A 22,566-nucleotide genomic window follows, 5' to 3' on the forward strand; every position below is an offset into this window, starting at 1 on the left:
AAAATGTATGGTCAGTTTGTGTGCCTAATTAATAACATTATTGTTCTCTTTTTAGCAAGTGAATAAGGAAAATACGTCAGTACATATTTCACTGATCATTCGTGTGGCCTAAAAATTTTTTAACATTTGTCAATCCGAGTGCTTTTGTCATTTCTGTAACTAAACACATATCCATGCTTTAAACGCGTGATCAAACACTAGTCTTCTTCATTTCCAACAAGTCTGCGAAGATCCTCATAGCCACCCACCATGACCTCGTCGGCTCCGCAATCATCTTCAAGATACAAGTCATAAACTTCATTTCACCAACCTTGTCCTCGACAGCCATGCCAAGTTCGATCTCACTTGCCAAGATGACGTCGAGTCCTTTACCATCGACGATTCGTAATCCTTGCCGCTGCAAGTCGGCGGCATCTACGTACCTCAAACCCACATAGCTACAGATTTCGTCGCCGTCTATCTCACTGCAACGGTGGAATCCACTGTTGGAAGAGGGACTGGGCGGGGATGGGGTCAGTGGAGGAGGGAAGATGGAGGAGAGAAGACGCGATGAAGAAGAAACCATAGCCATAACATTGAAGACTTGCAGATATCGAAGAAGAAGAGTTCTGTTTCGTATTTGGTATAAAGCATTGGTTTGCATTTGGTTGTCACTGCAACGGTGGAATCCACTGTTGGAAGAGGGACTGGGCGGGGATGGGGTCAGTGGAGGATGGAAGATGGAGGAGAGAAGACGCGATGAAGAAGAAACCATAGCCATAACATTGAAGACTTGCAGATATCGAAGAAGAAGAGTTCTGTTTTGTATTTGGTATAAAGCATTGGTTTGCATTTGGTTGTAAAGTTAGCAAAGGTCGTGAAAGTGACAGATGCCTTAAAATAGGCCACATAAATGGTCAGTTAAAATGGGTACTGACCAGTTAGTACCCATGTATTGTGCAGTGATAATACTAGAAAGAGCGCCAGCAACCCTCTCTCTAAGCTTTTTTTTCTTTTTTTTTTGGGAAGGAACTTCTATCTCCTCCTCATGTTGTGTCATTTCTCATACACTCCAATACTTTAATTGGTTTTAAAAACTAACCTCTTTGAAGCCATCTATATTGGCATTTTTCCTAGCATTTTCAGATAATTATAAATCTAGCCAAATCTAGTGTGCCCAAAGACTTAGATGCCCTTAGATTGAAAAATCCGTTGCCAACTAAAGTCTTCCCTCTTCCAGCAAACTTTAAACCTCGCACTACCGATATGGATCACCACATATTTACAACCCCTAAATCACTAGCCACCACAGTTTTTTCTTCAACGTGAATGTCAGTACTATTACTCCATGTGTGAAGTGCATGCAAAGAATCTGATTCCCTCTCTTTCCCTTCTTTTATTTTTTTAGTAAAGTTGATGAGTTACTGACATGAAAAATGGAGTCACATCAAGATTGTTATTGTCTCTAATGGGTTAGGATTGTGACTTGTGAGGGGCAAAAAAAAAAAAAAAACTCATCAATTAAATAAAGGATTAGATGTTCAAAGAAACAAAAGGTGTAAATTTAATACGATTTGAAAACATCATGGTGCAATATGAGAAGATTGAAACATCATGGTTAAGTTTGCAAATCACCTTAAACTTGTAGGGTGTAAAATGTAGTTAGTCATAATATTAAAGTTGTTCGAGTCCTGAGTGGTTAGAGAAAACATTGTTGGAAAATATTAGCACTAATTTTAGGTATATTTTATTGCTTGGGTATTTTACATAATTCAAGTATTAGGTTTTCTAGGGTATTGTTGGATTTTTGGATCGACAAGCCCATGAGGCTCTATTCTAACAACACCGATATTATCCCCAATTTTACCACCATCCCAATTTGTCAGGTGTGAGGTTTTATAACAAAAAGCCTCGATATTAGTTAAAGTGGGGCAATCATATTTAAATCCCCATTATTCTTTTCACCCACCGATGGGGGATTCCATCACTCTCCCTCACGTGTAACCTCATTTAGTTGTTCACACGTGGAGATCCACACATAAGCAATTGAAACTCAGAGGTCGGCTCTATGTTAAGAGTTCAAACTTGTTTTCAATAGAACTCAGAGGCCAGCTCTATGTTAGGAATCCTGGTTTTGTTTCCTTCATTCTATGTTAAGAATCATGGCTTGTTTCCTTCTTGGGGACAAGCTCATTGGCTTGCACGGGGCCCGAACCTTGGCTCTGATACCATGTTGGATTTTTGGATCAGTGGCCACCTCACTCTATCAACACCGATACTGTCCCAACTTTCCCACTTGCCCAATCCATCATGTGTGGGGTTTTATCACAAAAAGTCTCGATATTAATTAGAGTGGGGCAATCATATTTAAACTCCCATTTTCTTTTCACCCACGCCGATGTGGGATTCCAACATGTTTCACCCACCGTTCCCACTGACTTAGGGTTGCACTGCTCAATGCCCACTATATTTGTCGTAGTCCATGTCGCGCTACCTAGATATTGCTAATGCAAATCCATCTGCATGTTATCGCTGCAACCAGAAACCCAAATAGCAACCAGTTTCTGACGAACCCAAGTACCATTACTGCTTGTTTCTAGGCCACGAAACGAGATCACATTGAACCACTGTAGTCATTTTTTCTGATCAAACTCACATATGTGTCGTGATATGATGAACCCATGAATTTGAGAGAGGATCCTTGACGGATCCTCCAATCATATCCGTTCATTGTACATCGTGCAGCCAGTTTTTGTCAGGTACTATTTATATTCATTTTAAATAAAAAAAATTTACAATGATTTCTGACCGCACGATGTATGATGAATGGATGTGATTGGAGGATCCCAAGATCCTCACAAAAAGGATCTAGCAAGGATCCTCCTGGCATGATTTCGATTTTGCATTGTCACAGCCACCAGGCATGCTGACGCACCTCATTTGTACCCAATATTATATTCTAGTTGTACCCCCATAAAGTCCATTCCACTGGTTCCCAAAAAGAAAAAGAAAAAAAAACAGTAGGAAAAAGGAAGAAAAAAAAACAGTAAATTAGGAAGAAAAAAGGAAAAAAAAAGAAAAAAAAACAGTAAATGTTTTGATGATAAAAAAAAGTATTTGTTGTTATTGGGGTCTATAAGGGTGACGTGAGAAGGATTGATGTTGTTGGGTATAGAGTCTATTGCAACTGTTTATCACAATTACTTAACTGCTTGGATTGATGACGCTTTAGTAATTGTTGTTAGAGTTTCCAACGTTGTATATGTCATGATACATTTGATTTATGCTCGTTTATTGATGTACTTGTGATATGAGATCTTGTTTGTTTAGTGGCAGAAAACATTCATATGTTTCATTTCTCTACTCTCAACATCTATCTGCATGAATATGCCTGCTTGAAGATGCTGCAAAGTATATGTTCACCTAACAAAATATGTTGAAGAGCGCCAAATAGAATATGCCTACCTCCATATCCGCCTAACAAAGTAGGCATTCGCATTTGCTTGTTGTCAAACTTATGTCGTTATCACCCTGAGTTTGATGGGAGTGTTGAAAAATATTAGTATTTTAGATTTATTTTATTATTTGGGTGTTTTAGATTTTTAAGTATTAGGTCTTATAGAGTCACTTATGATAAACACTACTTTTAACTCAATATATATATCAGAAACGAGTCGATGAAAATTTATTCCTTAGTTTGTAGTTGTCTCGACATTTTTTTTTTTTTTGGTTAATTATACAATATTCGTAATTTCATACTTTGTTACGCTAGTATGACTCAACTTGTATGCTAGCAGTGCCATAATTAGAAATGGTTCATGTATAGCATTACCCCGCCAAATAAGAAGAGAAGCGTATATGAAACGGACGCCCCAACAGGCCACCATGCCTTGTATCTTTTGTACATTCAATTGCATGACTGCTTTGAGACACCTCCATTTTTATGCAAATCCGTCTCATAAATAAGTGTTCTGAATAAAATAGTAAAACAATCAAGAGAAAATTATTTTCAATCAATAGAGCACAAAATTTATACGATAAATATGTAAAAACATACACCGATCTAAACTTAGAATACTAGAAGAAAAAGCTCATCTACCACGGTTGATGTCTATGGTAAATTGCAATCAACCACGAGCACTGTGCTCATTAGTAATCTGAACGTGATTAAAAATCTCAGTTTCTACCAATTGCTATACCCGTTGTCCAGATTGTGCTAGTTTCACGGATTGAAGCAATCCATGGGAATGGAAAAAAAATTTAATATTCAGGTTGCCATTTAAAATTTGGAAAACCTTATTGGTAATTCAATTCTACAACTTCTAAACTGAACATGAAAAGTTAAAAATATTAGTTATTCGTAAGGTGATATGAAAGCATTCATGCGCATATATGTACTTCATTGGGAGTTCAATAACTGGGTGCTGCTTGGTTTTAACATATTGTAGAAAACATTTGGCAAGAAGATAATCAATGGCAAAATATTGTTGAAGGTTTTTATCAAATTATAACATTCATTGAAATACTTTAGCATTTCTGGTCCCTTCCATGCATGCATGCACATACGGTCCCAATTGGATTAAAAGTGTAAAGAAGGAAAAATTGAAATTTGTAGTTGTGACAACCCGTCCCTAATTATACGATTTTATTAATTTTAAAAGTGTGAATTCACGAAAATGCCCCTACAATAGAGATTGTTAATTTCGTTGACCGTCTTTTTCGGACGTGTACAAGCTACTACTTTAGCGTACCCTCAAAGTCCTCGACAGTACGAACGTGTAGGCGCAAGCGGAATCGGGATTGGAGTTACGGTTAAAATTTTACGAAACATTGAATACCAAGGTCAAGTTGGTAATTTCATTTTAGAAGATATTTTGTATTGTTTTGTGAGCCATTTAGGGCCCACACCCCACTCCTTCCCTTACACTCGTGTTCCTTGTCAGTCTTCTCGGACCTATCCCACGCTGCCACCTCATTTTGTCCCTCTCTTCCCTCAAACTCTCTCCTTCTCTCATCCTTTCCCGTTCTCTGTCTCTTTTTCTATCTCTTTCTCTCTCTCTGCAAATGCAGAGAAACCCAAGACCCCCACACACGGCGTTGCTCCGGCGAGGTCCATCATCCACCATCATCTCCAACGAGCATAACGACCATAAACCCAAAGCCACATCATCTCTTAGTCGTGAAGTTGCATACCCAGATCTCGAGTTGCCCACACAAACCCAGACTATGACCTCTATGTTTCCCGGTGAGAACCTCGAAAATTTTCCATGTGATTAGGTTCAAAAAACCACCCAAATCTTCGTGGATCATGTTTTACCTTACGTTTCTAGTGCTCTTAAGGATTTTGGGTGACATTTGAACGCAGAGATACTCTTCCCCGATTTTCCGATGATGTATGTCGTGAGTTGCAGACCTTTTCAGGCCAACTTCGGCCACATGTGACTTGAGGGGAAGGTATAATCCTAAACTAAACTCGTTTATCTTCATTTTGATAGCAAGAGTGTGAAAAATACTTGAGAAATCAAGCTATTTGGATCTCGTTTTGTTCTTAGGCGGGATTTCCATAATCCGACGGTTGCAGTGGCAACCGGTTGGAGAAGAAAAAATAAATAAATAAAAAAAAAAGAAAGAAGAAGGCCGAAGCCCAAACGTAGCCCAAAACCCGGCCCAAGTCTTAAGCCCAAACCTTTGGGTCACTGTTCCGGCCTAGCCCAATTCCAAAAATAAAGAATATTCTAAGGAATATTTCAGGGAATATTATTTGTATTGACTTTCTGGAAAATTCTCGAAAACCCTAATTTCGACGCCTGAGTCCCTTTTTGACACCCATTTAGTGAAACTCCAAAGTTCTAACGTGGTTGACCATCGGGGTGTCTCGGTTGACTTTTTTTAGAGTTGATCGTTGACCTTTCATTGACTTTTTACAAAAATTACCCGGGACCCTTCTTAACATATTTCAATGAGCTAATTCCGAATCCGCCGTCCGTTTCTCTAAATTCAAACATTCAAACATTGTTACACCCAACGGTATAATTTTCATCCTACTTTATTGTACTTTACTTATGCTCTGACATCACGTGAAATGGGTTCATTCCCGCTCACTAGCGCACTCTTACATTTAGGCACTTTTAGGTTTAAATTTAATTATATTTTCCACATCACTACACTTTATGGAGTCTTCACCCTCCAAGTGTTGGCCAACATAGCTCGATTCGGAGTCCAAGTGGACATTTCGGGTCGCGGTGTGTTAGTAGTTGTTTATATTAATTAGATTTTAAATAAAATCCATAATTAGTGGGATTTGAAATATTAAAGGATAGATTATACTCTCCACTGCATTATATGTATATATAAACAAGGGTACATATTTTCAACACTTAAAAAATAAAAAATAAAAAATAAAAAATAAAAAATAAAAAATAAAAAAATAAAAAAAAGATACTAGGCTTAGTAACATTATTAAATTTCTTCAATTAAACTTGACACGGATATATTATCAAATCAAATGAAATATAGTGTACCCATATAAGTTTAGAAAATGGATTAGGAAAAAAAATGAATGGATTTTACATTAAAAAATGGCTCCAATATTAAAAAAAATAATACATTTCACATGTAACAAATTGATATATTTAAGAATGGGTACATTCATGATTAAAAAAATTATACTAATGGGTAGATTTAAGATTAAAGAATTAAGTTCTTTTTTTATAAAAAAAATTAATGGGTAAAACTTATTCTTATTTTTTTTTTTTTTTTTGAAAAATGTTTTGAATTGAAAATTAATTAGGAGTTAATAAGGGTGTGAGTATTAAAATCCTAAATCCATTACTAATTTTATATTAAAAAACTATGTCACTTACATGTAAATTCATTAATACATTAATGTTAGGAACTTCGATCAAAATCTGAAAACCAATAAGGTTTTAGCTAATGAACATTAGTAACTAGGGACTACATCCTAATTTTTCCTTTAGATATTTTTAAGTATTAGGTTTTCTTGGGTGCTGTTGCTAATGAATTTGTCCAATTCGTTGATCGACGAACTCTTTGGGTTGCACTACTGCATTCGTATCGACCCGCACAATATTCGTCGTTGTCCATGTCACGCTGCCTAGATAATGCTGATGCAAATTCATCTTCTATTCCCGACGAACCCAATTACCACTATTGCTTGTTGCCAGACCACGAAACGAGATCACATCGAACCACTTCAGCCATTTTTTGCCTTACCAAACTCACATGTGTCGCGATCTAACCGCTTGTGTCGTGATCTAATGAACCCATGAATTTGATTTTGCATTAACACACCCACCAGGCATGCTGCGACACCTTATTTCTACCCACATCGAGTCCATTCCACTTTGTCCCACAAAAGAGAGAAAAAAAAAAAAAAGTTTTGCTGATAAGAAAGTATTTGTTGTTATTCTAGCCTATAAGGGTGGCGTGAGAAAGGTTGACGTTGTTAGGCCTGTATATAGAGTATGTTGCAACTATCTATCACAACAACTACTCAAGTGCTTGGATTGGTGGCCATTTTAGTGATTGTTGTTAGAGTTTCTAAAGTTGTATACGTGGTTTTAAATTTGACCTTACGTTCGTTTGTTGTTGTACTTGTTGTATGAGAATCTTGTTCGTTTAATGGTAGGGGAGCATTCATATGTTTCATTCCTATACTCCCAACTTCTAATTGCATGAATATGCCTGCCCGAATATGCTACAAAGTATGTTTGCCTTACAAAATCTATATGTTGGAGAACGCCAAATAGAATATGATTGCCTCCATATCCACCTAAGAGCCCTTCCACCGGGCTCTTTTGCCCTGTGGACAGGTCCATAGTGCATTAAATATTAGAGAATCTCATTGAGTCCATATGAGAGTTTTCAACACAATCGTGGTTCATGAAGCCTTATGATTTGGAGTGCTACTGTTACAAGGATATGGTCGTTGTATCTTGGGAGACATGCGTCGATCAACTATGAGCATCATAGTGGGGCGTAAACTTGTCTTAAGGACAAAATGTCCAACACTTGCCTCGACCGTATTTTCTAGGTTTTTTTAATCCATTATATCATGTTCATTTAGCATTGGTTACTCATGTGCACGCATTATTGTGATATATAATTGCATGAATTATTTCTTGATTTTCTATGTGATTTATTATAGCAATTAGACCTTAATTTTTCCAACAATACTGGAGTCCAATCAACTCAATTTTCACTTCAATTTGAATTGCGCATCAAGTAAAAACAAGTACCAATTAATTGGGTTTGCAGAAACAGAGCACACACTACAAAGTACAAAATATGGGAGGGGAAAGCCATTTCCCAGTGTTTTTTTTCCATTTAAACAAATCTCTTCTCAATATTTGAGGGATTTGAAAATAAACAGAAAGCTCGAAAACGAAGTTTCTTCGAATTTTGCTTTACGGACCTCCCACGAGAAAAAATTAACTTAAAAAACCCAGAAACCTAAGGAAGTTAACCATTTTCCAGCCAACCAAACGAGAGGAACCAAAAATTACAATTAAAAATTCAACCAAATTAAAGAAAAATAAATCAAACTATTCCATATCATGAAAAAAATTGAAGTAATTAACTAACAAAACACATAAATCTAAACACCAACACCAAAAATCAATAACGCGCATTTGAAATTATTAAGTAAGGAAAGAGCATTGCAACAGAAGCTGAGGAGAACGAGATGCAATTAGCAAAATGTAGCAAGTAAATACCAATTAAACAGAGAGATTAAGCAAATGCTTAAATCTAGAAAACTCTAAATCCTAAATTCCTAAAATTGAATAGTGATGGTGGTCAAGACCGTCTGGTGGTAGGAGGGAGGGAGCTACCAGTCTAGTAGGGAGGAGATTATGGTGGTGGTCAGACTCAGAAGTTGAGACTTTGGAGTAATTTATGGTAGTGGTTGGAGTAGCGAAAGAGTCTAAGAAAGAGGAGAGGGCTGGACGATGAGCGGCAAACGGAATTGGGGCTTGAGAACGAGGTTTGGGAGAGAAGAGAGGAGTCTCTTCCAAACCGGTGGCCTGTTTCCTCAACAATTTGGAAAATAGGAAAAAAATTGTCACACATTGAGTCCCGGTTTGAACTCGTCAATCAAATCCAACAAACAGTGCACCCATAATCTAAATCAATCTCAATAAGTTTAGTTTCAAATCCAACAAACAGTGCCCACCCATAATCTAAATCAATCTCAATAAGTTTAGTTTCCTCCAAAATCTCATAAACACCACTTGTATTCTGATTTTTGTTTTTTAACGGCAGAAGCAATACCTGCGTGGTGTTTGTACCCAAGAACCAACACAGTTTATGTGATATATGTACTCATGCAAAACTACCTCAAAATGGCCAGGAGGGCTGGGGCAAGAAGGGCGTGAAGGTCTTAGTTCCTTTCCCTATTTTTGTGTAAGAATATCCAACTGCTAAGCCTTGGAGATGCTACCCTTGCCGTACCAAAAGATCCAAACCATACGTAAGACTAAAAGTACACAAGTTTTCGATTCAGATAATTTCAACTGACCACCATGAGGGAAATGTCTCTTAATGCCACGGGAAACATATATGTTTCTTAATAACGTTTGATGAAGTCTCTTCAAATATATTGATTTCATTTAAGGAATTATGATAACAAGACGAACTCCAAAAAAATTATAATACGAACTTCACAGAATTATCAATTGAAGACAAAAATTTGTGAGCGACTCAAACTTGGACTTGCTGGTTACCACCACCTACCACATCATGCCCCCTCCAGTCCACTGTACCTGCTCAATAAAGCAACAAGACATGACATTACCACTTAAACATTTGACATACTGGCAAATGGAAGACGCTAAACTCTGAAAAAAGAGCATGTATTCTTCTGTAAGTTGACGCATCCTAACGTAAATTATACATGCTCCAAAATAAACAAAAAAACAGCTTCCTGGATTACAGTTAAAGTACGATCTCGCAGGTATAGGTTCATGGCTAATATCTTATATCATGCACAAGTTTCAACAGTACCGTACACTGGATCAGAAAAACTTCTAAGAACAACCAAACCCTGTACTAAAACAAATGGAGCCTTGGAGATGCGACTTTGAGATAGTATGCAAATCTCTGTAGTCCTCACCTACATGTTCAAGACAAATATGTCCAGGGAGCAAATGGAAGAAAGTTTAAGCTATGCTCCCTCCCACCATCCACACTCCCTTAGAACACCATGTTTTGTAACCAATCTAACCAATTATACGATACATATTATCAATTGGACAATTGTAAGCTAAATCCTACTGGCAGTAATCATTATAACAGTGTCAGTTGATGGTCAAGCAATCTGCTGAGACAGAAATATGAAAAGCCAAACTCCGCCTATAACCTCCTTTACTATCCATGAGAAGCAGGACATTTTGGTGGTAAATCATTTTCCTAACCCGAAACCCTTCCCAAAATGTTAAAATTTCCAGGTTTTCGAGACATGAAAAATTGGTAACTTCCTTTGCATGAAAAATTGGATCTTGGTTATATAAGGCATAGCTAGCAGCCGAAGCAGCAAGTGGTAACGAAAGAATACACACCCAACTAAAAAAGTAATTCCAACCAATGAAAATTAGACGGTATACAAATTCATCAATGAACTCCATGGAAAGAACCAAAACATAGAGTAGCGTAGAGGAGCACTTAAATCCTATGAAACTTTTATCTACTAAGTAAATTTTACCTGAAATCAATGTCACTACTCCTTGTGTGCAAATTGCAACCGGATTTGTCTGCCATCAGGAACCTGAAAAGAACACAAACATGAAACAATAATACCACTTTTCATTCCTAAGAAGGTAGCCGGGTGATTTTAAGCTTTCCACACATGCCAATTACAAAGAAATTAATCATGATAGATGAAACTACCTGACCATCCATCTCCTTGAGAGCAGTGGTGGCTTCACCTTCAGAAGTAAACTTCACAAATCCATAACCTCTCGATTTCCCACTCACACGATCACATATAACTTTAACTGTTTAATACGATGACCCAATCGCTCAAGTAAGTACATGGTATCATTACATCATCCACAAGAAAATAAAGATCTACAAATATAACAACCACAAAGAGTTTAATGTTACCTTCAATTATTTCACCATGTTTTCCAAAAGCTTCCTTGAGAACAGGTTCGTTTGCATCCCAGGAAAGTCCTGCATATTACAGACAACTTAAGCTGTGGAATAATTACAATATCAAAAGCTTTTGAAGTTAAAATCCAAAAATTCATTGTTATATCTTTCATAAACAATTCAAATACAAATGCGATATTCTAAACTGCTCTTATCTACAGTGAAGGGAAGGGGGTTCAAATTCCGGTGCAAGAGTGCGGGCACACCGCCCGTTGCCAGTTCTGCAAACCCTTTATAGTGATTGATTTAGCTAGTGATAAGTTTTCAACCTGGGATTGGCGGAGGTGGCTAGAGCAGTGCACTCCCCCTCTGCACCCAAGTTTGAGTTTTCTTCGACAGTTTAGATGAATTTAGCGTAAATTATCCGTATTGTTTGTCCAAAAAAGAAGGTTTCGACCACAAAATTTAACTCAAATAAAATGGACCCAGGAGAAAATGAAAAATAAAACTCAAAAAGAAATAAATCAGAGGAAAGGGATAAGTTTGGCAGACCTGCAACGAACAATTTGGAGCAAGAGTGGCGAGTCAATAAAATCCTTGGCAAGACAGACATGCGCAGAATTCCAACTACGCCATTTGCGCCTCTCATTCACCTTACCCTGCGCCGGTCTATTGGGAAGAAGATGGCTGCCAAACACCGCCGTCATGAGCTTACTGAAAGCTCGTTGATCCGGCTGTGGTTCAAGTAAAATGGCTAGGCCGCGAGATGGGTTTGCTGGGTTTGCTGGGCGAGAGAAAGGTCGCAAATTTGGGCAAGCAATTCTTCCCAAAAACATCAATTCTCATTTAGTATCAAGGATTGGGTTGGGCTGATCAAGTCCAAGGTGCATCGAGAGTAAAGTTGGACGAATTTTCATTTTGAAGCGATTAGAAGTGAGAAAGAACTCACTAATCCTATCCTATCGTTTTAAGGAGGCATAAGTTTGACGTTACTCTTTATTTTGATTTCTGACAATAAAAATAAAAAGAAGTAGTCCATAAATTTGTTCAACGTAAATTATTTTGATTCTTCTATCACAAAATTTGTCAACAAATTCATTAAATTATCATGTGAACTACGTGACATGATCACTTTTTACAACATTTTTGTCAGCCCAACATGTCTGCTTAATGGAAATATTGACAAGTTTTTCACGAGATGATCAAAATAATTTATAATGAATAAATTCAATAACTACTTTTATCAATTTTCATCATCAAAAATCAAAATAAAGAATTAACCAATTTCATAGACTGTTTGAATAAATAAAAAAAACTTTTGACAACACTAGAAACGATAAAATTCCTTCATGAATAATACATCTTCAACCTCTGAAGATAAAAATATTTCTCATTTCCTCTAGAGTAATACTATTCATACAACATTTCTATATCATCTTAAATAGCATTTGATATAGACAGTCACATCATTTGAAAAATTTACAAAACTCAAAGAAATAAAAAAGAAAAACTTCTTGTATACCACAATTATTCTTTAATTAACTAATTTTTCTTAATTATTAGTTTATTAAATAATAAATTAAATTTAAAATTCTAATTAATTCAAATAACATGACTATCCTAGTCAAATGTTATCTAAAGTAATATAAAAATATGATACAAAAATATAGTATGAATATCATTCTCTTTCCTCTGTCAACAAACTTTGAATATAACAAGTTACTCAGTAATCAACCAGTCTGAGTTATTCAATCAACTCCTTAACAAACCTTGAATATAACTTGTTCAATCCACTACTTAACTCACCTCAAGTGATTAGATTAAAGAAAGGTGCTAAATAAGGCAAAAGGAATATGGCATAAAACAGGAAATCATATGCCTGAGAAAAGCTAAAAGGAGGTTCCTTTCTTCAAAAGCATTCGATAAAGCAACCCATCAACAAATAGCACCTCAAATCAAAGGGAATAAGAGAACCTCACATCTCATCATACACACATACCAAACGGAAGTAATGCCAGAAACAAGGGGTTTCATAAATGGATTCCAAGAAGATCAATGAGCCTAAAACTTGAACATCATCATCACATAAGATTATTGGAATTTCAAGTCTTGATATCTCTTTTCCCTACAACCAACAAAGACATAGACCTGCATACAGATTACATACAAATGGGGAGGGTCACGAACTAAATCTAAAACATGGAGGTTTGATTCATAAAAAGCTAAACATTTGGTGGGTTGATTTGATGGGAGAAACCTAAGCCTTCTTGGGAGACTTGGTAGCCTTCGATGGCGATTTTGGCTCTTTTCCGGCGGCCTTTTCCGATTTCTTGGGCAGGAGGACTGGGTTAATGTTTGGAAGCACGCCGCCGTGAGCAATGGTCACACCAGCAAGCAATTTTCCAAGCTCCTCATCGTTCCTCACAGCCAGTAGCAGATGCCTTGGGATAATCCTGTTCTTCTTGTTGTCCCGAGCTGCATTTCCAGCCAATTCCAGCACCTGGACAAAACAAGAAAACCCACATCAGAAATTTCCTCAGCAACCAAACATAAATTTAGGGGAAAAGCTGCTAAAACAAACCCTATACCCCAAAATTAAGCACAACATAGGCACTCAAAACTCAAACCCCTAGCCGAGAAAACAAGATCAAATCCACAAATCAATCTAGAGAGAGGAGAGAGAAACCCACTTCAGCTGCGAGGTACTCGAGCACAGCGGCTAGGTAAACCGGAGCTCCAGACCCGACTCTCTGAGCATACCTCCCCTTCTTCAAGTAGCGACCGATTCTTCCGACTGGGAACTGGAGGCCGGCTCTGACGGACCGGGTCACCGCCTTCTTCTTCGGACCACCGCCCTTCCTTCCACCGGCACCTTTCTTCAACTTACCACCAGTCTCCATATCTCAACCCCTAAATCACTGAGAATCTGAGAGACCCCTTTGACTCAATTACCCAAATCGGAAATGGAGAGAAAGAATTGAAAATTTTCAGACAGTGGTTTTGGGAATCTGTTTGAGGATGCGCTTTATAGGGTGGGATGTATTGTGGATCATATTGTTTCAGGGAATATCGAAGGCTTCAGGAGCAGGTTAGAGAATTTTGGCCGTCAGATGGGGGTCTTATCGACGGTAGTGGACGCTTGTGTAGCCATCCGCGCAGTGAGTAAATGACCAATGCGGAGCAAGGTTTTTGTTTTGTTTTTGTTCGAGTGGTGTGTTATTCACACGCATCTTTTTACTTTTCAAACACTTTGACATTACTCTCAATTTCTAATCATCAGATCTAATGAATTGAAAAAAATCAAAAGACATAAATTAACAAAAGGTGCACAAAAAATAAAATTTGAGGCGTGGATAGTACCCTCCTTTTGTTCTTGGTTTTTTGTTTTCTTATTTTTGGTGATTAAAAAGTGGCACATATTAATATTGGTGGATCCATGTTTCCTTTTTTCAATTTCCCGCTGCAATTCTGGTTAGCTATTTCAAATTTTGGAGAATGTGAAATTTGTTTTTAGAGGTTGTTAAACAAATTTTATGAGTCAATTAGTACTACAGTTTAACGGTATTACTCTTTACTTGTAAGTGAGAAGTCTTAAATTCGATTCTCTTCAAATGTCAATTATTACTAAAATTTAACGCCATAATGTTGTACTACATCAACTATGATGTAATGTTGTATTACATAAACGAAAGCACGCCATGCTTATGCAATTTGGGATTTTATTCAATTTGGGATTAAAGAGATACTAGTTCTGTTATTAAAAATTATTCAATTTGGAATTTTATTTTTTAAATTGATGTAAAAATAAATTTACATATTGAATTAAATTTGTGAAGGTATATTAAATAGTAAATTTGAATTTAAAGAGATATTAATTTTTTAATTAAAAATAATATGAATGTAAAGAATAAGTTGGGCGTATAAATAAATTACAAATGTTCAAATAAAATTTCCGAAAGAATTAACCATCACCATCTTCCCCACGGAGGAATGTGTTTTTTGAATATTTAACAAAAAAACAAAAAAAAAGAATATGTTTTTTGAAACCCAGGCAGCCATTATGACACCAACAACAAAAAAACCCAGCCTTTACACCAACATGAAAAAAAACCCAGCCAGCTTTCGATCTCGTTGCCACCTTCAATTTCTTTCGAATTCAGAAACCAATTAAAGCCTCCAAATTACAGAATCGATGATCACTCGCTTAGCCAGCAAGCTGCGATTTCATGCTTTACAGGGAAATCGGTGTTGCTCTTTCTCTCTCTCTCACAGCTTCTAATCCATTGAAACTAAAAACCCAGATGAGCTTTCTCCCATTCTGGTTCGATCTGCCACCACAGGTGTATGAACAAGAATGGCGCGACGTGGTTTCGATTCGGCACCGCTGGTTTTGTGTTTGAATCTGCTTGATGTTGATTGGAGGTGGGGAGGGAGAAAGAGAGAGTGCAGTAATTCCTGCGATGCGCTGGAGCGAACGTTACCATGAACCTGACTAATAATACAACGACTTGAATAGAGAAATTTTATTTGAATTTATATAACTTCATTATAAATCCAACTTAAATTTTAAATATTAATTAGTTTTTTTAATTCTATTACATAATTATTGTTAAATACAAGATGAAATTAATAATAAAACTAAAAGTTATCAATAAATTCATACTCAATAATCAAACTCTACTGTCACTCAATCTTTATCTTATGTCTATTTTGACTAATGAATGATAATTTTGAAGTTTCGAATCCTTCAACTAAAATATAAATCGCTTTATGCACGTTTTTTTTTCATTTGATTTTAATTTTTTTTAGAGTTTAAAAGTATATTGCTTGCAAAGAAGGTCTTTGTTAACCCGTGAATAAATTTCTCTGTAGGACTCATAACTCTTCCAAAAGGCATTGGGAATTCAATACTGCCACCAACTGAAACATAAAAATAATGAAGCTAAAACGCTAGTAAATAGCTTGGCATATGCATAAGAAAAACAGACAAGGTAAAAACAACTGGAGTGAAGAAATGTACTTTTCAAAGTTCTTGAAAGCAACAGTGTCATCCATCAACCAATGCGAAAGGATTCATCTCCAAAAGTGAAGTCCAAATCCGGAACATAGTGATAATTAGCAAAATTGTTCTTACTTCTAACAACTTAAAATACAACAAATACGACTTTGATAAAGTCCTTGCGTGGCATTAAAACAGAAGAAGATTGGGACATTGATGATAACGATTATCATCCATCCTATACAGATGAGAACAATGTATATCATTGTGACTATATTTTCGACTCTAGCGATAAAAAAAGAGAAGAGGATCACCATCCTGCATGGGCACGAGAAGAGGATCACCATCCTACATGGGCACTTTCTTCCGAGAAATATGGAGTAGTAGGTTTGCACACTTAAGAATTAGATATGAAAATAATTTCAAAAACAGAGTTGTCTCCAACTGATTTTGGGTTTATTTTCTAAATTGGTGTAAAGATAAATTTATATATTGAATTGGGTTCGTGAGGGTAGTTTAGATAGATATTTGGGTTTAAAGAGATATTGATAGTTTAATTGAAATTAATATGGATGTAGAGAGTAAGTTGGGTGTAGAAAAAGATTATATGGATTTAAATAAAAAATTTCTTTGAAGAGGATAAGTAGTCAAGTGTAGGGTGTATTAAATTAGCCGGTGCAAACTAATTATCCATGGCTATTTAACACATAAAATACCAAACAACTGGGCCGTATTTTTTATACGAGCTGCCAAACGAAACCTTTGGCACCCATTTGTCAAGTTCATTCTTATGCCTTAATTAGGGCAGTGTTGAGTTATGCATAGTTTGAGTCCATGTTATGTGGTAGCTTGATATAACATGTGGGATATTTCTTTTCTGTTTCCTACTGTCTCCCTCCTTTCTTCCACCGTTTTTCAGCCCTTCATTTATACACAGTCTCTCCATCGCAAAGAAAAAAACGAAATAATTATCAAAGAACATTTTTTATATACGTGAGATGTTCCACAAGTTTATGACATTATAAACCGCATATCAGCAGGTTGTTGAGTTTGTACCCCAAAAACAATTTTTGTTCTACTTTTGGGAAGAGGGTCCTCTCTGGACACATTTTGTGGAGATCTTAAGAATCTTCATATTATAGCCGTGCATCGTACTTTGTGTGACCAATTTTCGTTAGGTACTATTTGTGTTTAATTTTAAATAAAAAAAATCAAATGATTTTTTACCACATAATACACAATGTATGGCTAAGATGTGAGAATCCCTAGAGTTCCCACAATTTGGATCCAGGATCCAAATCCCTACTTTTGTAACGGAACTAACTCAACCCATTTCACATGAATTGGTCAGACCAGTTGACCCATTAAAAATGCCCACCCATAAGTGACTATTAACTAAGGAAAACTAATGAAAATGATTTGAAAAGTTTTAGTTTTAATAAAAAATCATGTTATAAGTTTTGTTTAATAATTAGTATAAGGCCCATCTTAAAGTATTCCAACTAAAAATGGCCCAACTATAATAAATTATGATTTATCGATTTTACTCCTAACTTTTTTAGGTTGAGTTCCAGATTTTTGTCGTTAATGGAGTTCATCGTTGTTTTGCAGACATTCTTCTTTTTCTTTGAGACAAAAATATAGATCCTCATGCTATTTTATTTATATTTTGTATTATTTCATTGAAATGTGATCGTCGTTATTATTCATAATGTATTTGAGGTACTGTTTTTCAATTTTTCATCGTTAGTGGAGTTCATCGTTTGTTTCTCCAGAAAATAAATTTGAGATCTGCATGCTATTCAATAATAACGACGGGTCACTGTTTCTGGATTGTAAAAATAAACTATTTCTATATTTTAAGTAACACTGTTTCTGGATCTAAGTTACTGTTTCTGGATCCAAATGAAATAGACACACTGTTTCTTAAATGTAAGCTAGTGGAATCTAAGTCACTGTTTCTGGATCCAAATGAAATAGACACACTGTTTCTTAAATGTAAGCTAGTGGAATCTAAGTCACTGTTTCTGGATCCAAATGAAATAGACACACTGTTTCTTAAATGTAAGCTAGAAAAGAAATAGTGAAATTCACTGTATTTGGATTCAAAGCAAAATAAGCACCATGTTTTTTAAATATAATCAACTGATGCATGAAAGAAAAGAAATAGTTAAAGGTTAAAACATAGACCGTTTTCTGGAACTAAATCACTGTTTCTGGAATTTAAGTCACTATTTCTGAAATTTAAGTCACTGTTTCTGAAATTTAAGTCACTGTTTCTGGATTTTAGTTCTTTTCTGTCCAGATATCGTGTTTGTTTGTGCACAGACAAAACAAACACTGTCTCTAATTTTTTTTTTCTAGAAACAATGTTATGTTTTGGATTATCCAGAAACATTTTTATGTTTTGGTTCTTTTTTTTTTCCCAAACACTTTTTCGCTAGTTTCTGCCATTAAACTTCTTTAAACTTGTTTCAATGGCTTTGTTTCGATGAATGCTTCATTTTTCAACTTTGATTTGGTTGTTTTTTAAATGGTGGAATTCGATTTGATAGGAAGATATGAAGTTATTATGGCGGTTTCGTGCTGGGTTGAGGTTGGTGAAGAGTGAAGACAATGTCAAATCATTTAGGGATATTTACGAAAGTGTAGATTTGTAGTGGGTTGGGCTTGTAAGTTTGACCCGTAGACAATAATTTTGGATGATTTTTTTATTAAACTTTAAATCCTTTTAGTTAAATAACATTTTAAGATGATTTGTGGTTAAATATTTACTGATTCAAACCCTTTTCATTGAAGTTCCTGTTAACTACCCCCAAAAGTTAAATTTTATTCACTTTGAGTCCGCCAATAAAAAGGAGCCTCGATTTTCCAGCTGGGTGGCAAGTCGGAAGACCCACCACATAAAACAAAGGGCCTATCAGTCTTTTCCCAACCCTGACCTACACGCGTCAAGCCATGATAGGACAGACCAACCTTCTCCTTGCCCGTTGTCACGCATGACACGCCCACCATGATGATATTTAGAGAGGGAGTGGGGAAGTAGGTGAAGGAGAAGCCACAACAACCACCACCGTCTCGGCAGCAAAAGCCGTTCAAAGCACACACCAAACGCCAGAGAGCAATCAGTCCTCCATTTTCTGCCATAGTCGCAGCAACTCAGCTCGTTTTCGTTTGGGGATAGATTTTTCTGCAACCGCAATGGTCGGTATCTCCCTGCTGCTTCTCTTTCCCTGCGCATTGCTTTTTGTATAATTTTATTTATTTATTATTGTTTCTCTTATTTCGGCTGTTTAATGGGTTTTGGGTTATGATCTCTGATCGCTGCGTTATCATCTGTGATGGGTTTTGGATGCACTTGTTTGAATCGATTGTTATCGATCATCGGATCTGAATTTGGGTTTTGTTTTGATTTTTGTGTCATTTAGTTGTCAGTAGACGAAGATACTAGCTTTGATCACATACATATAAATATAGTCCTCATCTTTTGAGTTCTGGGTATTTTTATTTTTGGTTCTTTGTGGTGGGTTTGTGTTTTTTTTTTCTTTTCATATATATATTTGGTGTTTTGCTATCGGTCCGGTCATGTTTATTGTGAAATTTGAACATAGTTGCGTTGCATCATTTCTGTTAGTCTAACAGTTGATGTGGGTGTATTTTTAGATGCATGGAGATTTAAATCTGATTAGAAAGCTGTTTTAGATTATCACAATGTCAACTCACCGGCATTTGGTATTCTGTTAATTGATCGAGAGTTGGTTTTCGGTACTGGAATAATATCAACCAGCTGATCACTGATCGGAACTAATTTGTGTGATCCCATCTGATTCCTTACGAATATTGCGATGCTGAATTAGATCTTAATCTTGCAAGTTTAGCACTAGTGCACACTGTATGGAAATCGGGATCGGGCAGTGTGTAACTTGGACGCATCACAGAGAGTCTGTAATCTAGAACTGAAGCTTAACTAAATAAGAAACGTACCTCAAGTAGCCTTGTTCCTTTTTTATTCATTCGTTATGCTGAGCATTCCTGGTTTCAGACTGCTGGTCTATTCCTGTTTAGTTTAGATATCTAATCTCTAGGCCAACCTGCATAGTACAGGCTTAAATCGAAGGGATTCAAGTTGAATGCTGTATCATTACGTACTACTCTTTAAGAAATTGGGTGAGATAGAACCTGTAGAATGAGAGAGAAAAAAGAAGAGGAAGGATGGGAGGGCTGACCAACCCTCAAGGAATGGAAATGAAATGAATCTATGGAATAGTCTCTTAAGATCTCCATCGAAGGTTTTATAACGATCATTGCATCCAAGTTGCATTCCTTTTATGACCAGCAAACTTGCAACCTTTATGGCCCATTTGATAACCATTTCGGTTTTTTTTATTTTTAGTTTTCATTTTTTTGTGCTAATGTAGAGGGAGAGTATATGGGAGAAATGAGGAATGGAAAGGATGAAGGGAGGTGGTGGGAGGGGTGACGGGAGAAATGAAGGAGATTATATGAAAACAAAGACTTGAAAGTGAAAACAACTTCAAAATTGTTTTCAGTTTTCATTTTGTGTGTCGTTCCATACACATCCCTTTCACATTTGTATCCCTCGTTCACCCTTGTTCATTCCTTCTCTCTCTCTCACTTACTTTTCCTCTATCTAATTTTAGATATTATTAATTGTTTTCTTGAGAATTTTTGAGCTTATTGTTTGGCCGAGTAGGACAGTGAATACATATTTATTGTTTCAAAACTAGTGCGTGTTGGTTTTGTGGACATAAATTGGGTAAGAATAACATCTATCTTCTGTTTCATCCGATGAACAGGCTAACGCAGCGTCCGGTTTTGCTGTGGATGATGACTGCAAGCTGAAGTTTCTGGAATTGAAGGCAAAGAGAACATATCGCTTCATAGTGTTCAAGATTGACGAGAAGAAAAATGAGGTGATTGTGGAGAAACTCGGTGAGCCAGCTGAAAGCTACGAAGACTTTACTGCAAACCTTCCTGATAATGAATGCAGATATGCTGTCTATGATTTTGACTTTGTGACTGCAGAGAATTGTCAGAAAAGCAGGATTTTCTTCATCGGATGGTAATATTATAACCTAAAAACGCGTCTCTCTTTTTTTCGTGTCATTTCTGCTTATGTTCTTTGCTGTTTTCATAGGTCTCCCGACACAGCAAGGGTGAGAAACAAGATGATTTATGCAAGCTCCAAGGACAGGTTCAAGAGAGAATTGGATGGCATACAAGTTGAGCTGCAGGCTACTGATCCGACTGAGATAGGCCTCGATGTTATCAAAAGTCGTGCAAACTAAGAAGCCTGGTCTCTGTTATGGCCATTTTTCTCAAGCTCTGTTTTACTTTTTAAGTGGAATGTTAATAGTTTGTGGGGTTGTGAACCTGACTGGATTGTAATACTCGGTTTGAAATTTATAGTACTGTGTTTTCTTCGACTAGAACGAGTCCTGCAATCTCGGTTTGTAGACGGAGATGAAAGAACTTATGCAATGAGTGTGTCCTTATAGTTACATTTAGAAGCTAATCATTGTTTTGTGTGCCTGTTATGATTTAACGTTGGAGGATAAGTACGAGTAGGCTGTGAATTCGAGTGTTTCAAGCAAATGAGGCTTTGTGCGCAAATACACAAAATATGATAGCATTTGTGTTTCCTACGACTCGTTCGAGCAATTCCAGCGGGGAGAGAAAGGCAAAGGCAAGGGCTGCCAAAATGCCCAAAACCTCTCCACCGGCCCAAACGATGGAGGGCGATTCGGTGGCTCCACCAAGTCTGTTGGACCACTAACCCAACGTTTTTCAGGCCTTGCGCCCGCCGGCATTGCGTGACCTCAACATGACGTCAACTAGTGGATGGTGGATGGCGGGCACCATGATAGACTAAGTACTGACATTTAGTAAACACTTAAAAACAACTTATTTTTATAGTTTCGGGTGAAAAAAAAAAACTGAAAACGTGAAGCAACAAATATGAGCTTATTCTCACAGTACAGCAGAAACAAGTTTTTTTCAAAGCACAACAATATCAAACCAGTCATAAGATGACAAAGCCCAACGGCTCTCTGCACTGCTTCACCTAGAATCAATGTTGGATTTCTAATGGTCTGATGATCTTACCGTTGAATTTTCAATAGTAAAAAAAGTTTGTAAATTTTAGCGTTGTGCCATGTGACATACCATGGTACGTCTGATTTCCAAATAGTATGTAAATCAACAACCATGATTAAATCCAACAATAAAAATCCAAAAAATTACTTTTTTTTCTTTTCAATTCTATAAAGGGATGTGCTATCTACACACCCTTTTTTACTTCTCATACACCTCTTGTTAATTTTTGTCCGTTGATCTTCTTCAATTTATCCGATCAGACGGCCGAAAACCAAAAAGATGTGGGAGAAGTAAAAAAAAAAAGTGTGGATATCACACCCCTTCTATAAATATCCAACCAGCTTCTTCCTTGCTCACACCAC

General features: G+C 36.6%; 3 protein-coding genes across 3 annotated transcripts; 1 reads left to right on the top strand and 2 right to left on the bottom strand.

Annotated features, from left to right (window-relative positions):
* Positions 1–9,366: 9,366 nt before the first annotated feature.
* Positions 9,367–11,998, bottom strand: LOC137743759 (glycine-rich RNA-binding protein 4, mitochondrial-like). Its single transcript, XM_068483702.1, has 5 exons — positions 11,641–11,998; positions 11,101–11,169; positions 10,885–10,991; positions 10,700–10,762; positions 9,367–9,761 (listed from the first exon to the last, which is right to left on the bottom strand). Exons 1-4 carry the CDS (start codon positions 11,735–11,737, stop codon positions 10,715–10,717), a joined length of 321 nt encoding a protein of 106 aa, XP_068339803.1. The 5' UTR covers positions 11,738–11,998; the 3' UTR covers positions 9,367–9,761; positions 10,700–10,714.
* Positions 11,999–13,116: 1,118 nt separating this feature from the next.
* On the bottom strand, positions 13,117–14,126 carry LOC137741555 (histone H2A). Its single transcript, XM_068481252.1, has 2 exons — positions 13,779–14,126; positions 13,117–13,588 (listed from the first exon to the last, which is right to left on the bottom strand). The coding sequence occupies exons 1-2, from the start codon at positions 13,986–13,988 to the stop codon at positions 13,346–13,348; spliced, it is 453 nt and encodes a 150-aa protein (XP_068337353.1). The 5' UTR covers positions 13,989–14,126; the 3' UTR covers positions 13,117–13,345.
* A 5,030-nt stretch (positions 14,127–19,156) lies between these two features.
* Positions 19,157–21,532, top strand: LOC137742408 (actin-depolymerizing factor 1-like). The gene is made up of 3 exons (XM_068482266.1): positions 19,157–19,291; positions 20,905–21,170; positions 21,246–21,532. The coding sequence occupies exons 1-3, from the start codon at positions 19,289–19,291 to the stop codon at positions 21,394–21,396; spliced, it is 420 nt and encodes a 139-aa protein (XP_068338367.1). The 5' UTR covers positions 19,157–19,288; the 3' UTR covers positions 21,397–21,532.
* Positions 21,533–22,566: the final 1,034 nt, after the last annotated feature.

Source organism: Pyrus communis, chromosome 8 (genome assembly GCF_963583255.1).
Source record: "Pyrus communis chromosome 8, drPyrComm1.1, whole genome shotgun sequence".
Taxonomy (NCBI): Eukaryota; Viridiplantae; Streptophyta; class Magnoliopsida; order Rosales; family Rosaceae; genus Pyrus; species Pyrus communis.

Bases quoted from the DNA above. Each gene is read 5' to 3' on its own strand.
- LOC137743759 (XM_068483702.1), bottom strand. From the start codon at position 11,737: ATGAGAGGCGCAAATGGCGTAGTTGGAATTCTGCGCATGTCTGTCTTG. The intron at 10,992-11,100 runs GTAACATTAAAC...CGTATTAAACAG, and splicing joins ACATGGTGAAATAATTGAAG to TTAAAGTTATATGTGATCGT. The intron at 10,763-10,884 runs GTAGTTTCATCT...TGTTCTTTTCAG, and splicing joins TCAAGGAGATGGATGGTCAG to GTTCCTGATGGCAGACAAAT.
- LOC137742408 (XM_068482266.1), top strand. The intron at 21,171-21,245 runs GTAATATTATAA...CTGTTTTCATAG, and splicing joins AGGATTTTCTTCATCGGATG to GTCTCCCGACACAGCAAGGG.
- LOC137741555 (XM_068481252.1), bottom strand. From the start codon at position 13,988: ATGGAGACTGGTGGTAAGTTGAAGAAAGGTGCCGGTGGAAGGAAGGGC. The intron at 13,589-13,778 runs GTGGGTTTCTCT...TGTTTTGTCCAG, and splicing joins TCGAGTACCTCGCAGCTGAA to GTGCTGGAATTGGCTGGAAA.